This window comes from Triturus cristatus, chromosome 10 (assembly GCF_964204655.1).
Source record: "Triturus cristatus chromosome 10, aTriCri1.1, whole genome shotgun sequence".
In the NCBI taxonomy this organism is placed as follows: Eukaryota; Metazoa; Chordata; class Amphibia; order Caudata; family Salamandridae; genus Triturus; species Triturus cristatus.
The window spans coordinates 964,075,132-964,088,610 of NC_140593.1; the positions used below are offsets into that span (position 1 = coordinate 964,075,132).

The following is a 13,479-nucleotide window of genomic DNA, read 5'->3' on the forward strand; positions in this document are numbered from 1 at the left end:
CAGCAAGTGGCCTGGAGAAGCTCACAAAGGCGGCATGCCTTTGAAGCTTCCCCTGCCCATCCTGGGGGAGGAGACCTAGAACCTCGCTCAGGATGTGCATTGTTGCAGGCCCAGGAGAGCGGGTGGCTCTCTACCCAGGGGTCCAGCAACATGTCTGCTGTGTGGCAGCCTAGGCAGCCCCTCAGACAAGACGTGGATTGTAGGTTAGGTTCAGGGGACATCTCTAAGATGCCCGCTGTCGTGCATCTTACAGTAAATCCCACACTGACATCAGTGTGGGTTTACTGTGCTGAGAAGTTTGATACTAAACTTCTTAGTCTTCAGTGTAGCCATCATGGTGCTGTGGAGTTCGTGTTGACGATCTCCCAGCACCATATACTCTTAAATGGCAACACTGCACTTACAGTGCCCAGGAATGGACCTGGGTACTGTAGGAGCACAGGGATCATGCACCTGTGCCCACACCACTGGCATAAGGCACCCAGCTAGAGGGGTGGCTGATGTATGCCAGGGCAGTGTGTGTTGTGGGCATGGCACAAAGGGATGTGTGCCATGTCGACTCTGTTTTGTTCTGCACCCAGACACTCGGCCTGCAAGGGCAGTGTGTTTGTGTCAGGGTACAGGGCCTCTAAGGGTGGCACAATAAGTGCTGCAGCCCTTAGGGGCCTTCTCTGGTCACAAGGCCCTGGGTACCTAGGGTACCATTTACCAAGGGCTGACATGTGGCCAGAGATGTCAATTGGGTTTAGCCTTAAATGCAGTTTTAGGGAAGGAACATAGGCCCTGGGTACCTGATTAGCAGGAGCCCAGGGCACAGTCAGTCAAAGTACATTAGAAATTCAGCAAAAAGTGGAGGCATACCATGCAAAAAAGATGGCACTTTCTCACACAGTCTCCATGAGTTTGGAAGTGGGTCTCTTAGGGTGGCACAATACACGGTACAGCCATTAGGGACCCTCTTCAGTACCCATGCCCTAGGTATCAGGGACACCATTTACTTGGGCTTTACAGAGGTGCTAAAGGTCTTTTCAATTGAGGTGCAGTTGCTTAGTTACTTGTTTTAGGGACAGAGCCCTGGCAGTGGGGACCTGATTAGCAGGAACCCAGTGCACCTCATTCAAAATTGCATCAGATACCAGGCACAAAGTGGGGTGACCATGTCAAAAATGGGCACTTTACTGCATCCCTATATTTCCTAATCGCCAGAACTATGAATCCCTACAGCCTATTCTAGATCTAAGGTCCCTTTACCACCACATCCTGTCAGAGAACTTTCATATGGTCACACTCCACGATGTTATCCCACTCCTTCAACAAGGCGACTTTCTTGCAACCATCCATTTAAAGGGTACCTATTTCCATATTACAATACACCTAGCACATCGCACATACCTCAGATTTGTGACAGCTGGAAAGTATTACCAAGTCAAAGTCCTACCCTTCGGGGTCACTACTGCACCATGGGTATTCACCAAGTGCTTAGCAGTAGTAGCAGCATATATCTGCATAGACAAAACCTCCATGTTTCCCTTATCTGGATGAGTGTCATCAAAGTCAGCACTCATCATTTATGACGGCAATACACAAGCTACCATAAATTCACTTCATCAGCTGGATTTCACAGTCAATATAAGAAAATCTCACCTTCGACCTCAATAAATCCAACCGTATCTCTGTGCAATCCTGAACGCCCAACTAGGAATAGCATATCCCAATACATCAAGAATTCAAAATATCCAAACATTGATATCCTGTTTTCAAATCAATCGCAACTAACAGTATGAACAATCCTGCAGCTCCAAGGGATGATGGCTTTCTGGATGGCCATAATGCCCATTGCTTGACTTCACATGCATCCATTACAGAAATGCCTAGCACAACAGTGGTCTCAGTCACAGGGTCAGAAGATCTAGTATTGATAAACAGCCACACACATCACTCTCTTCAGTGGTGGAACACCAACAGCCTGTTAAAGGAGAGACCTTTTCTAGACCCTGTTCCCCACATCACTCTGACAACTCTCAGGCTGGTTTGCATACTTACAAGACCTCACAGTCCTGGGTCTCTGGGATTCCAAGCACCAGACTCTGTACAGCAACTACCTAGAGCTTCAAGCTGTTCACCTAGTATTGAAAGTGTTCCTACCTCACCAGCATGGTTGTGCTAGTCTGAACGGACAATACAACAGCCATATACTAGCTACAAAAACAGGGATCAAGACACTACCCAGCTCTCACGCCTGTCTCAGACCATTTGGCGCTGGGCTCTGTCACAACATTCATCTGTTAGCGGACCACCTTCCAGGAACAAACAACGACTTTGCTTTATCTGAACATCCACTGTTTGTGGTTTAGAGTTTGCAGCAGTGTGGCAACTGTAGGTAGGAGCAGCTCTCCCTGAGGGTATATGTGACAGTGTCCCACTGGTCATGGAGCTGACAGTGGGAGATTAGGACACTGAACACGGGAGGATCCTGGTAGGACATGTTCAGAAGGGCAATGGTGTCAAAGGGCATGTTAAGCAGTAACCTGCTGAGCTGAGATACTACAATGCATGTCTGGGCAAGTAACGCACCAGGGAATTTTGCGCTCCGTAGGAGCAAAGGGAGAATTGAGCTAGATGTACATATTGCTACACATAATCCTTCTTTATTAGAACCTGTTTATCATAGTGTAACATGAACAAAGAGTTCCCTTCCAGAAAGGCGAAGTAAGTAAATCATTACAAATGGTCAAACTATGATATAAAATTAAAACATTTATTATGCATTTGTATGGGAACTATGCAAGGTGAAAACAATAGCCAGCAGATAAGAAATAACGCTGAAGGGCCACTGTGTGAAGCAGTAATAGTTTTTTTCCTGGGCATCTGTGTGCGTCAACATTACTTCCCAACTGAGCAGCCACGGGGCCATTATTAGGATGAATCTAATTGAGTGACCATCTGAAGCAATAATTTTGTGTTTTGAAATCCAGAATAATAACTAAGAAGTAGACTGAAAAAAGGAAGTTCAACACCTAGCTCATTTGCTAAGAGATATGAACTTGGTTTTGGGAAGAAAGCTACTAGAAGTGGTCACCGAAGAATCCAAACCAGGACCGTGAACAACTTGAAACAAAACAAATCTGCAGCCTCCTTCAAATGACACAGTAGATTTGCACAGCAGAGATGCACGGCTGACCATAATTGTCTCTGTAAAAGTCTGACGCAATCTATAGCCTGAGTGATTGATGATGTTTTAAGGCCTGTTTGCCAGTGGACAGTAGCAAGAACTGAATAGCTCATAGACTGAAGAAATGGAGTTCTGTGCAGCATAGCAGTGCAGATCGTCCCCTTCTTAGTTGTGTCTGACGTTCCTCTGAAGAGTTAGGATTTTAGTATGTAAGCATGTTACTAAGTGTCTTGCACTTTTGTGGTCCGTTTATTTATCTTTTATCTCAATAATATACATCTTAGAATGCTTTAAAAACAAAATTAAGTTAGGACCAAATGTTTTTAGCGTTTTGAACTCCTTCTAGGGGCTTTTGCATGTAATTTGAGATATATATTTGTTGAGTGCTCTGTTTTGGGAAACTTATTGACTAACCAGTAACTTGCAACCTCATGATGTGCAGTATGAGAGAAACTTTGTGTTTCTATTAACCATTTTCTAGATAGCTGGTTAAAATGTTATTGATTCACTTTAAAGTTGATAGCTGTTTAGTAAAAAGCTACTTGCAAATGTAAAGCTAATGAGTGGACATTTTTTTAAATGTTTGTTTTCTACAGAATATTTGTTAATTACTTTCTTCTGCTCATTCAGTTGTCATCTTCATATTGCTTTTTTCACTTAGTAAACATTGGTGTTGGAGAGCCAGACTTCATTTTGGGGCAACTTTATCACCTGTCCTCTGTACAAGCCCCAGAAGTAGCCAAATCCTGGGCAACACTGGCAAGTTGGGCATATAGATGGGGCCGAAAGGTTGTTGATAATGCTGGGTAAGTTTGTCTTCTTTATACCAGTTTTAGCTTACACCCTATTTCCTTATTAAGAACTTAAGATTTACCGGGCTACTGACCATTTAAAGATTCCCCACATTTTGAAATCTTGATGGATACCAGGTGAGATGCTTGTAAATGGGGTAAAAAAAGGTTTCCCCTTACAACTGATGTAACGTACAACTCCAGTTTTCGGTATTCTAAAAGTTCCTGGCACGATAACCTGAAGCAGAATAATTTACGTGGCCAATCCTGTGAATGGGTCCCTCGACCCTGGGCTTAATCTCATTTAAAAAAAGTAATAGCTGTATTTTGGCGCGTTTTGCAAATTTTTATAGTTTGTTTTAGCTGATTCACATTTCATTGCAACTTTTTGAAAACCTTTCCAGGTATTTTTCAAACTAGATATTGACTGACCAAACATGGCGGACGGAGGTAGGCTGCAGAGCAGTTAGTCCATGGTTGCAGGTGCTGCACCTGCCCCCTGTGCTCACCTGCACCATTGTAAGTGCAGTCTCATCGGCGTCGGAAGCTAATGGTTGTGCGAGGTGAAGGAGTAGGAGGTTTTTCTGCTTGTTGCCTGACATCTTGAGATGCTGCATATAAGTGAGTGCTGATGTGAGTTCTCTTCGGAATGTTCAGGATCACCGCAGGGCTGAAGATGCACATTTTTTTTGGTGGGGGGGGGGGGGGGGGGGAGTTTGGGCGCCTGCTTGTGTGAGGGGAGAAGTGACGGGCTGTGGTAGCTCACTCTTCCTGTCCTCCTCACACCCCCTCTGCTTCAGGTACATCCGGAGGTTTCATTCAACTACAAAGCAAGGTCAGCTGCACTGTAGTGAGAACGATTTGAGGAGAGAAATATACATCCCGCTACACTGGTTTTTAGTGAATGCTGAATTTCATGCTTAGCCTACAAAAGTTTAGGGTGCTACAACGTCGTAAGGGGACATCTAGTTGGCATCCAGATAGCTCCTTCACCTCTTACCTCCGCTGCTCTTAGCAACAGTTGCATATTTCTACTTGCAAGTGTGTGGCACTTTGCTCAGCCCCTTCAACAGAGTCTACAGTAGCCTTTGTGGTCATGAGGAGCTCAAAAAACAAACAAAAAAGAAAAGCTGGTTGAGTGCTACAGATTACTTCTTGGATTGCATTTTGATTACTTTCAATATTTCTATACTCTTTCAGGAATGAAAGGCACTTAATTGCCCTTCATAAGGGATTTGGGAGAGGGCTGGTTACGCAAAGGGGTTCTTGACACGAGTGCTCTCTTCTCCCCTCAGAGCCAACCAGTATAAGGTTATAAACCTCAATGGCATGGTGGCTAAATCCAAACGAGAAATTGCCAGCTGCCAGGACTTAGAAACCTGAAGGAGGTTGTGAGACCTGGACTGTTAAGGGACACAGGCTCAATTGGGTGAAGGAGACGAAGAGGCCAGCTGGACCAATTCACTCCAAGACCAGGAGGTCAGAGACCTATTGCTCCAGGGAACATGATTTGGGAGAAGGAGGTCTTTCCGAATGCCAGATCATTTTGGACAGATGGAATGGACATTTACGTCCATCTACAGCGCACTGTGATGTCAGCTAAATATCCTGCTCGAGCCCAGACAAACCAGCTGGTCTTACAATAGAGTGGGTGTGTGGTGGACGGGGTGGCAGAAATCCTGTGACCCAACATGGCCACAACAGAAGAGAATCCACAGCCCACAATGGTGGGGAGCGCAGGCGAATGAGAGCAACCCAAGTCCCCTCAATAGAATGGTACCGGCAAGGTGACCGGCAAACACCTCTCTGGGTAACTTGATAAAAGAAAGTGACAATATGGCCCTGTTACCAGCATCAGCCAAAACGATAAGAGGGCAGAGGCATGTCCAGAGAGGCAACTGGAGTATGCACATTATATTTTTAGAGTTTGCAAGAGCTGTGACTCGATCAGAGCCAGACCCCGGCCATTAAAAGGGTTGCTGTTCTAACAGTGTGGACAGAACCCAGTTGACACACGAGGGGCAGGAAGGTGTGATAAAATGCCATTTGTCACAGGATGGGGCGGGGGGGGGGTATTCTGCGTTCGGCTGATTGAGAGAGTTTAATGTCTTCACTCTCTTCTGGCCAGTCTTCTAGACAAGTGTATCTTATCAGAAATAAGGACAGTAAAAAGGGCCCAAAGAGAACATATTATGCTAACAGAAGTTGCAGTCTCTAGACACAAAAATTAGTCTGCTAGAAGGTAGAAAGAGTTTAGGAGTCTGATGCCAGAATTCAAGGTCCTGGCCATTCCGGCCTCCATCTACCGGGCAACATTAAGGATTAATTGGAAAGGGAACTTCAAAGACTTCATGGACTCAAATGAAGTTCAATCCTTTCTCTCTGCTTGTAAAACTTCTTTGTCAGGAAAAGGAGAGGGGGGACTTCAACTGTGCAGAGAAAAAGAAGAAAGGATTACAGCTTATCCGTTAATATACCTCTCTAACACCTGGAAGACTAGTGTTGATATGGTTGTTATGGGGCTGCCCAATTACAGATGTCCGCACCATGAGGACCTATAGTCGTACAATTAATACTTTTTATCTGATCAAGACATCTGGCCACAGATTCCTTACCTTTGAAATACCCAGGCGTCAGGCTGGATCCGGAAGACTTTTCTTAGAGCAATACCCTTGCACGCTGGTAGGTGTCGTCGGCCGTCTCTGCGTAACATGGTTGTCTGTGCCGGAAGTGACATCCGCATCACCTATATAGGCCCCACCACACACACTGATGCCACTTTTTCTTTTTTTGCGTCAGCTATCGCAGATCCATGAAGAGAGCTACCCTCTACCACTTTATGACAGACTTTTTTGATGTTTTTCTGATTGATTTTTGGTGTGTAGGTTTTTCAAAACATTTCGAAGAAGACTTTTGGATTCAAACCATGCAGCGCCTGCCATTGCACCATGTTGGTGACGGATCCACACTGGATTTGTCTCTGGTGCCTGGAGCGCGACCACGATTGGGAGTCGTGCTCCGACTGCCGGCCATGGCTCAGAAGGCTTTGAGGGAGCGTTACCTAAAGCTGCTTGTGGCACGGCGCTCTGCTGCACGCTGTTTTTTCTGGAGATCTCGTTCTCTGTCCCGGTTGAGAGGACGGTCTGAGCACAACCCTGGGAGTCCTAAGTCCTCTTCTTCCCTCTTGGAAATTGTTGGGTCGGTCTGGTAAGAGGCATAATAAATACAAGAAGTCGAAGCGTGCTTCAACTTCCCCCTGTCCGTTGGTAGACGTGACGGAGGAGTTTAGACACTTTAGGCCTTGTTCTGCAGACCTGCGCCTTGGGTTGGTTCCGCGCTCCTCTGCTTTTTCAGGATCTGGAGCGACCCCTGCCTAGCTTAAACAATTCTATGGCAACATGTGCCTCATATTTAGGCGACCTGACCCTCCCAGAGCTCCTTCAGGCCCCAGAGGCTCAGAGGGGGCTCCACTAGGTCTGGCGGCTCCAGCAACAATGCCCCCAACAGATCTGGTGATGGTTCCGACTGGCGCCTGCACCCCCCAGCCCCATTCTTATCCCCGATGACCCGGATCGGCGCCTACCGAAGCAGATTCCGAAGTCTACGACCCCCTTGGGCCCTAGGTCAGTTCCATAGCCTTATTTTGAAGGGCTAGGAATGGAGGAAGATTGGGAGGGGTTGCTGGACCCTGTACAAGACCAGTCTGAGCACAAAATGGACTGTTATGAGGAAATGACTGATGTCCTTCTGGGAACTTGGTCCAAACCCAGCACCGGGGCTCCTGTGAAAAGGACAATCGCCCGCCATCGCCCTGCACCAGGTGACCCAACATTCCTCACCAATCACCCTACTTATGAGAGCTTGGTGGTCAAAGCCTCTACCTCACAAGGCGCATTTAATTTTGCTCCCCCGGACAGGAAATCCGAAAGGCTGGATAGTTGGGGCAAGAAAATAATTTCTTCCGCCAGCCTTGTATTGCGTTTGGTGAACATTGCATTCCTATTGGGCCGTTACTCACACTCCTTTTGGGAAATGGTTGTGCAAGTATTACCACAGGTCCTGGAGGAGGCCCGGGCCATTCTTTACCAAGCAGAGTTAGACAGTAGAGATGCAGCAAAGTTCACCATTCGTTGTGAGCTCGACATGACTGACTCACTGGGCAGAGCGATGCCATCGACGGACGACACACTTGGCTGAGAACATCTGGCTTTTTTGGGGATGTCCAGGCTTCCCTTATGGACTTGCCCTTTGATGGCATACGTCTCTTCAGAGACAAGGCAGACATGGCCTTGGAGCACTTTAAGGACTTGCAAACTATGGCCAAGTCCTTGGGGCTGTCAGTGGCCACCTGACCCCCGTCTGTCTTTCACGCCTTTCATGGCCACAGAAGTGACTTTCAGCTGTGCCAGCCATATCCCAACCACAAGACCACGCAAGCTCAGCAACATCTGCACGGCCGTGCTGTGAGAAAGTGCCCTCTTTCTTGCATGGTATGCCCCCACTTTTTGCTGAATTTCTGATGTTCTCTGACTGAGTGTGCCCTGGGCTCCTGCTCATAAAGTACCCAGGGCCTATGTTCCTTATCTAAAATTGCATAGAAGCCTAAACCCAATTGGCATCTCTGGCCACATGTCAGCCCCTGGTAAATGGTACCACAGGTACCCAGGGCACTGTGACCAGAGAAGACCTCTTAGGGCTGCAGCACTTATTGTGCCACCCTTAGAGGTCCTGTACCCTGACACACACACACTGCCTTTGCAGGCTGCGTGTCTTGGTGCAGAACAAAGTGAAGAGTGGACATGGCACACATCCATGTGTGCCATGCCCACAAAACCACTGCCCTGGTATAGATCAGTCACCCCTCCAGCAGGGTGCACTATGCCAGTGGTGAGGGTACAGGTGCATGAGCCCTGTACCCCTTCAGTGCCCAAGTCCATTCTTGGGCATTGTAAGTGCAGTGCTGCCATTAAGAGTACATGGTGCTGGGAGTTTGTCATTACGAACTCCACAACACCATAATGGCTCCACTGCAAACTGGGAAGTTTGGTATCAAACTTCTTAGCACATTAAACCCACACTGATGCCAGTGTGGGATTTAATGTAAAATGCACAACAGAGGGCATCTTAGAGATGCCCCCTGAAACTCGACCAACTTCTAGTGACCTGACTGAGTGGGTGCCTAGGCTGCCACCAACAGACATGTTTCTGGACCCCTGGATCGAGAGCCTGCTGCTCTCAGGGGCCTGAAACAATGCACATCCTGGGACGAGGTGCCAAGCCTCCTCTCCCAGGATGGGCAGGGTTCACAAAGTGGAAGTTTCAAAGGCATACCGCCTTTGTGAAGCTCCCCAGACCATTTGCTGCTTTTTTTCAGCAACCGGTCCCCACTGGTTCTACCCCCCACTTTGGGCTGGAGAGCCGGTGGGAAAAACAAGTGAGGAAAGAGGTGTGCCCACCTCTGCCAACTCTACAGGCGAGGTGAAACACAACTCTTGAGTCCTCACCATCTTGAGGATAGGGGAACCTAGCCAACCAGGGACAGGCTCCTGCCCCCCTCCCACGGGAGGGTGGCACGATAGGGGGTGTATCCACCCCAGGGAAGGGACCCATTGGTCCCTGCCCTTACCTACGTGTAACACCCCTACATTTTGTATTTACAGGGCACCCTGAAACTTGCCTCCTCAGATCCAGCCTGACAACAAGAAGAAAAGAACTGAACAACCGTGCAGCCAGCTAACAAGAGGCAGACGCCCACTGACTTGACCCCAGCCCTATCGGCCTGTCTCCCCTCGAACCTGCTCCTGCAAAATCCCAGTGTGTACTGCAGCCAGCAACCTCTAAAACCCTGGAGGACCTGCCTGCCTTCACTTCCAAAGACTGCTTCTCCCGTGAACACCGGATTTGTTCATCTGCAGCCTCTGGCAGCAGCCGAGACCGCAAATCCAGCCCACTCTGCACCCACCGAACCCGGCCCGAGCTAGAGTGGAAAAACACCACGAGAAGGTCACCCCGGCGATCCTGACCCAAAATACGGCGACCCCTGACCTGCCTCAAGCCGACGCCTGCAGCCTAAATCCAGAAAGCCCCCCTAACCGCGACCAGGAGCTGGTAAGAAGATCCGACCCCAAAAGGCACCCTTGCTCCAGACGCCCCACGGCCTTGTGTGCCCAAACAGACGGTGCCTAACCCACCCTTAACTTCCCAACTTACCTCTCCAGGTGGTGGTCGCACCCAGAAGTCCTTCGTCTCCCTGCCTGCAGTGCTTTTACTAACCGTAGGTTCTCCATGGAAAACAGGGCGTCCAACGTCGAAAGAATACTCTGCACCCGGCTGCCCCAGTGCCGCTGAGGGTGCACCTTTTGTGCTACTATGTTTCCCCATTTGCCCTGACCTTAACCCTAGGAGCTTTTCTCCCACAACCCAGTGGCCTGCTTGCCAGCAGCCGCCAACTGGAGGTCCCCTATCCCCCATTGGATAACATTGGGCCTCAACACTCTACACCCGGCCGCCCTAGTGCCGCTGAGGGTGCAACAACAGTGCATCACTGACCCTGGGGGACCCCTGAGTCTAACCCCAGAACCTTAACTCCCACAATCGATTACTTACCTGTGAACCGATAACCTGTTTTCCTCCATAGGATAACATTGACAATTTTCTTCCAAAATGTTTCTAAGTGTGGAGTTTTGAAATCTTAAAATATTCTTTAAAAATCACACAAATACCCAAAATGTATTTATTTACCTGTTTACAGGAAATGTCCCAGTGCTGAATCCAGGTATCCAGCACTGAGTAAGAAAAGTAACGTTCAAAGTAACTTACCTGTAATTTACTGAACAAGCCTATTCCCAGCAGCGGTCCGTGGAGGGAGTTCCGTGGGGCGGAGAGGCGGGGTGTGGGAGGGGCAGGGTGGGGGGTACTAAACACCGGAACATGGATAATTGGAGGTAAGTAAACAATTAAATAAATAAAACGAATTTCGTAGCGCGCCCTGCATCACAAAATGCGGTGCAGCGCCCGCTACGAAATTCGTTTTATTTATTTAATTGTTTACTTACCTCCAATTATCCATATTCCGGTGCCCCCCACCCTGCCCCTCCCCCTCCCCCGCCCCGCCTTTCCGCCCCACGGAACTCCCTCCACGGACCACTGCTGCCTATTCATTACAATGTACTGTATTTGCAACCTGCTGCATCCCCTGTAAATCAAACAAAGTACAAGTTCTCTTGCATTTTCAAATTGTTCTATAATCAGCATCTTATTACTGAAAAGTATTGTATGCGTACCTGGGCCAGGCTTGCTTGGTTCTAAAAATAAACAGTATATTTTTTATAGAAAAACAATTGGCCTAGAGTTCAGTTCTTGAGTGGGTGAATTCATTTGCTGACTGATTGTTTACATCAAATACCTGACACTGTCCTCTTATACTGCCTTACTGCTGGACCACTCTACCACAAATATAGAGTAAGGTTCTATCTAACTTTAACTTCTGCCTACCTCTGGGGTCGCTTGGTCTCTATACACACTATACCTCATTTTGGTGTAGTATATATAGAGCCAGTTACCTACACGTGGGCGCTGCTGTTTTCATTCCTGTGGGTCCTATTGTAAATAGATTTCTAAAAGGGCTGGTTCTCTTGTTTCCACCCATGCCCTTAATTATGCCACAATGGGACCTTAATTTGGTCCTCGCTTACCTGATGCGTGCTCCTTTCGAGCCTTTGCACAATTGTCCCCTCCGGCTGTTGACTATCAAAGCAGCCTTCTTCGTGGTGATTACATCGTTCCGGAGGGTGAGTGAGTTACAGGCGTTCTCCAGCTCGCCTCCTTATCTTATGTCTTTTCCGGACAAGGTGGTGCTTCGCAGCAGGGCATCTTTTTTACCAAACGTTGTGTCCCCATTCCATCTGGGTCGATCCATCACTTTGCCCACCTTCTTTGCTCCCCCACAACCCTCTAAGGTAGAGGATGGTCTCCACCGACTGGACACAAAAAGAGTTGTGGTTCTACCTGAACCGCACAAGAGAGTTCCGGATGGATGACCAACTCTTTGTGGGTTATGTGGGAGCAAAGAAGGGAAAGGCAGTGCGGAAAAGAAACATCTCTAGCTGGGTTGTTCTCTGCATTAAAATCTGTTATGCCTTGGCAAAGAAGCAGCCCCCTGAGGGATTAAGGGACCATTCTGCCAGGGGAAAAGCTGCGACTAAAGCCTTGGCTCGGGTTGTCTCAGTCCAAGACATCTGTCAGGCAGCGACATGGGCATCATTGCACACCTTCGCAGAACAATATTGCCTTGATGGTCAATTGCTTTGGGACAGACACTTGGCCCGCTCAGTCCTGCAAGACTTTTTAGTCTAGTTCATGAGTCCGCAAACCACCACTGGGATGGTACTGCTTGGGTATCTAATTCAAAGGTAAGGAATCTGCAGCTAGAAGTCTCTATCAGATGAACAAGTTACTTACCTTCAGTAACACATTATTTGGTAGAGACTCTTATCTAGCTGCAGGTTCCTCACAGCCCCACCCATGTCTCTCCGCTTTGCGGACTGATGTTGTAGGACTAGGGTTTCTTCCCTTTCTGGGCCCTAGTTTTGCACACGTTTAGGTCAGTCACTTCGTTGCTCTGCGCTTCTGGCGTGGAAAAACTAAAAGTACTGACGTCCGCGCACCTGGGTGGTGCCTATGTAGGCACCTTGACGTCATAACCGACGCTACCAACGCCATCGACATCACGCGGAGCAGAATTGAGCCACCCGATGTCGCACGCAAGCAGTATTGCTCAGCAAAAGTTTCCAGATCCAGACTGATGCCCTGGAAATTCAAAGGTAAGGAATCTGATGCTAGATAGTCTCTACCAAATAATGCGTTACCGAAGGTAAGTAACTTGTTCATCAGGGCTGTTTCCCTTCAGGGTCCTAGTTGTATTTCCACACACCTTGGTGAGTACATCATGGCTCCGTGCTTGTGGCATGGAGCGTTGTGAAAAGTACTGACGTCAGCACGATGGGGTAGCGCCTAGATTGACTCGGACGTCATGGCGACAAACCCGACACCTACGATGTCATGCGGAGTTGAGCAAAGCCACCTTCGGCGTGTAGGGTACTGCTATAAAAAATCTTCCGGATCCAGCCTGACACCTGGAAGTTCACAAGTAAGGAATCTGTGGCTAGGTCATTGTGAGAAAGTGCCATCTTGCATGCAAAGAACAGCGAGCGCCGCAAGGTGAAGCTTGCCAAAAAACGTGTTGAACTTTTTACTTGCATTTGCGTGTTGACCAATTGATTTACAAATTGTGTTATATGGTGTGAGACCAGTCGCTGCTCCTTTTAAATCTTTTTTAAAAACTGTAATCATGAATATGTAATAATTTGTGCTCACTCACCCCGCATTGCCGCTAGTCCCTCACGGGGCATCCCAGGGAGTTCCATCGTCCCCGATCCGTCACGGCTTGTGCCGATTGAACGGAGGGGACGTGACTCCTCCCCCTGCACCTCCCCTCACTTCCTGCTGCCTGCCATG

The 13,479-nt window shown here is 48.1% G+C and overlaps 1 protein-coding gene across 1 annotated transcript in view; it reads left to right on the forward strand.

Moving 5' to 3' along the window:
- The window catches only part of SMG1 (SMG1 nonsense mediated mRNA decay associated PI3K related kinase), a 1,471,505-nt gene that overhangs the window by 701,526 nt on the left and 756,500 nt on the right, over window positions 1-13,479 (forward strand). Inside the window, exon 32 of the mRNA XM_085628855.1 lies at window positions 3,834-3,978. Coding sequence (XP_085484981.1) covers window positions 3,834-3,978 — 145 coding nt within the window. The remainder of the gene's footprint in view (window positions 1-3,833; window positions 3,979-13,479) is intronic.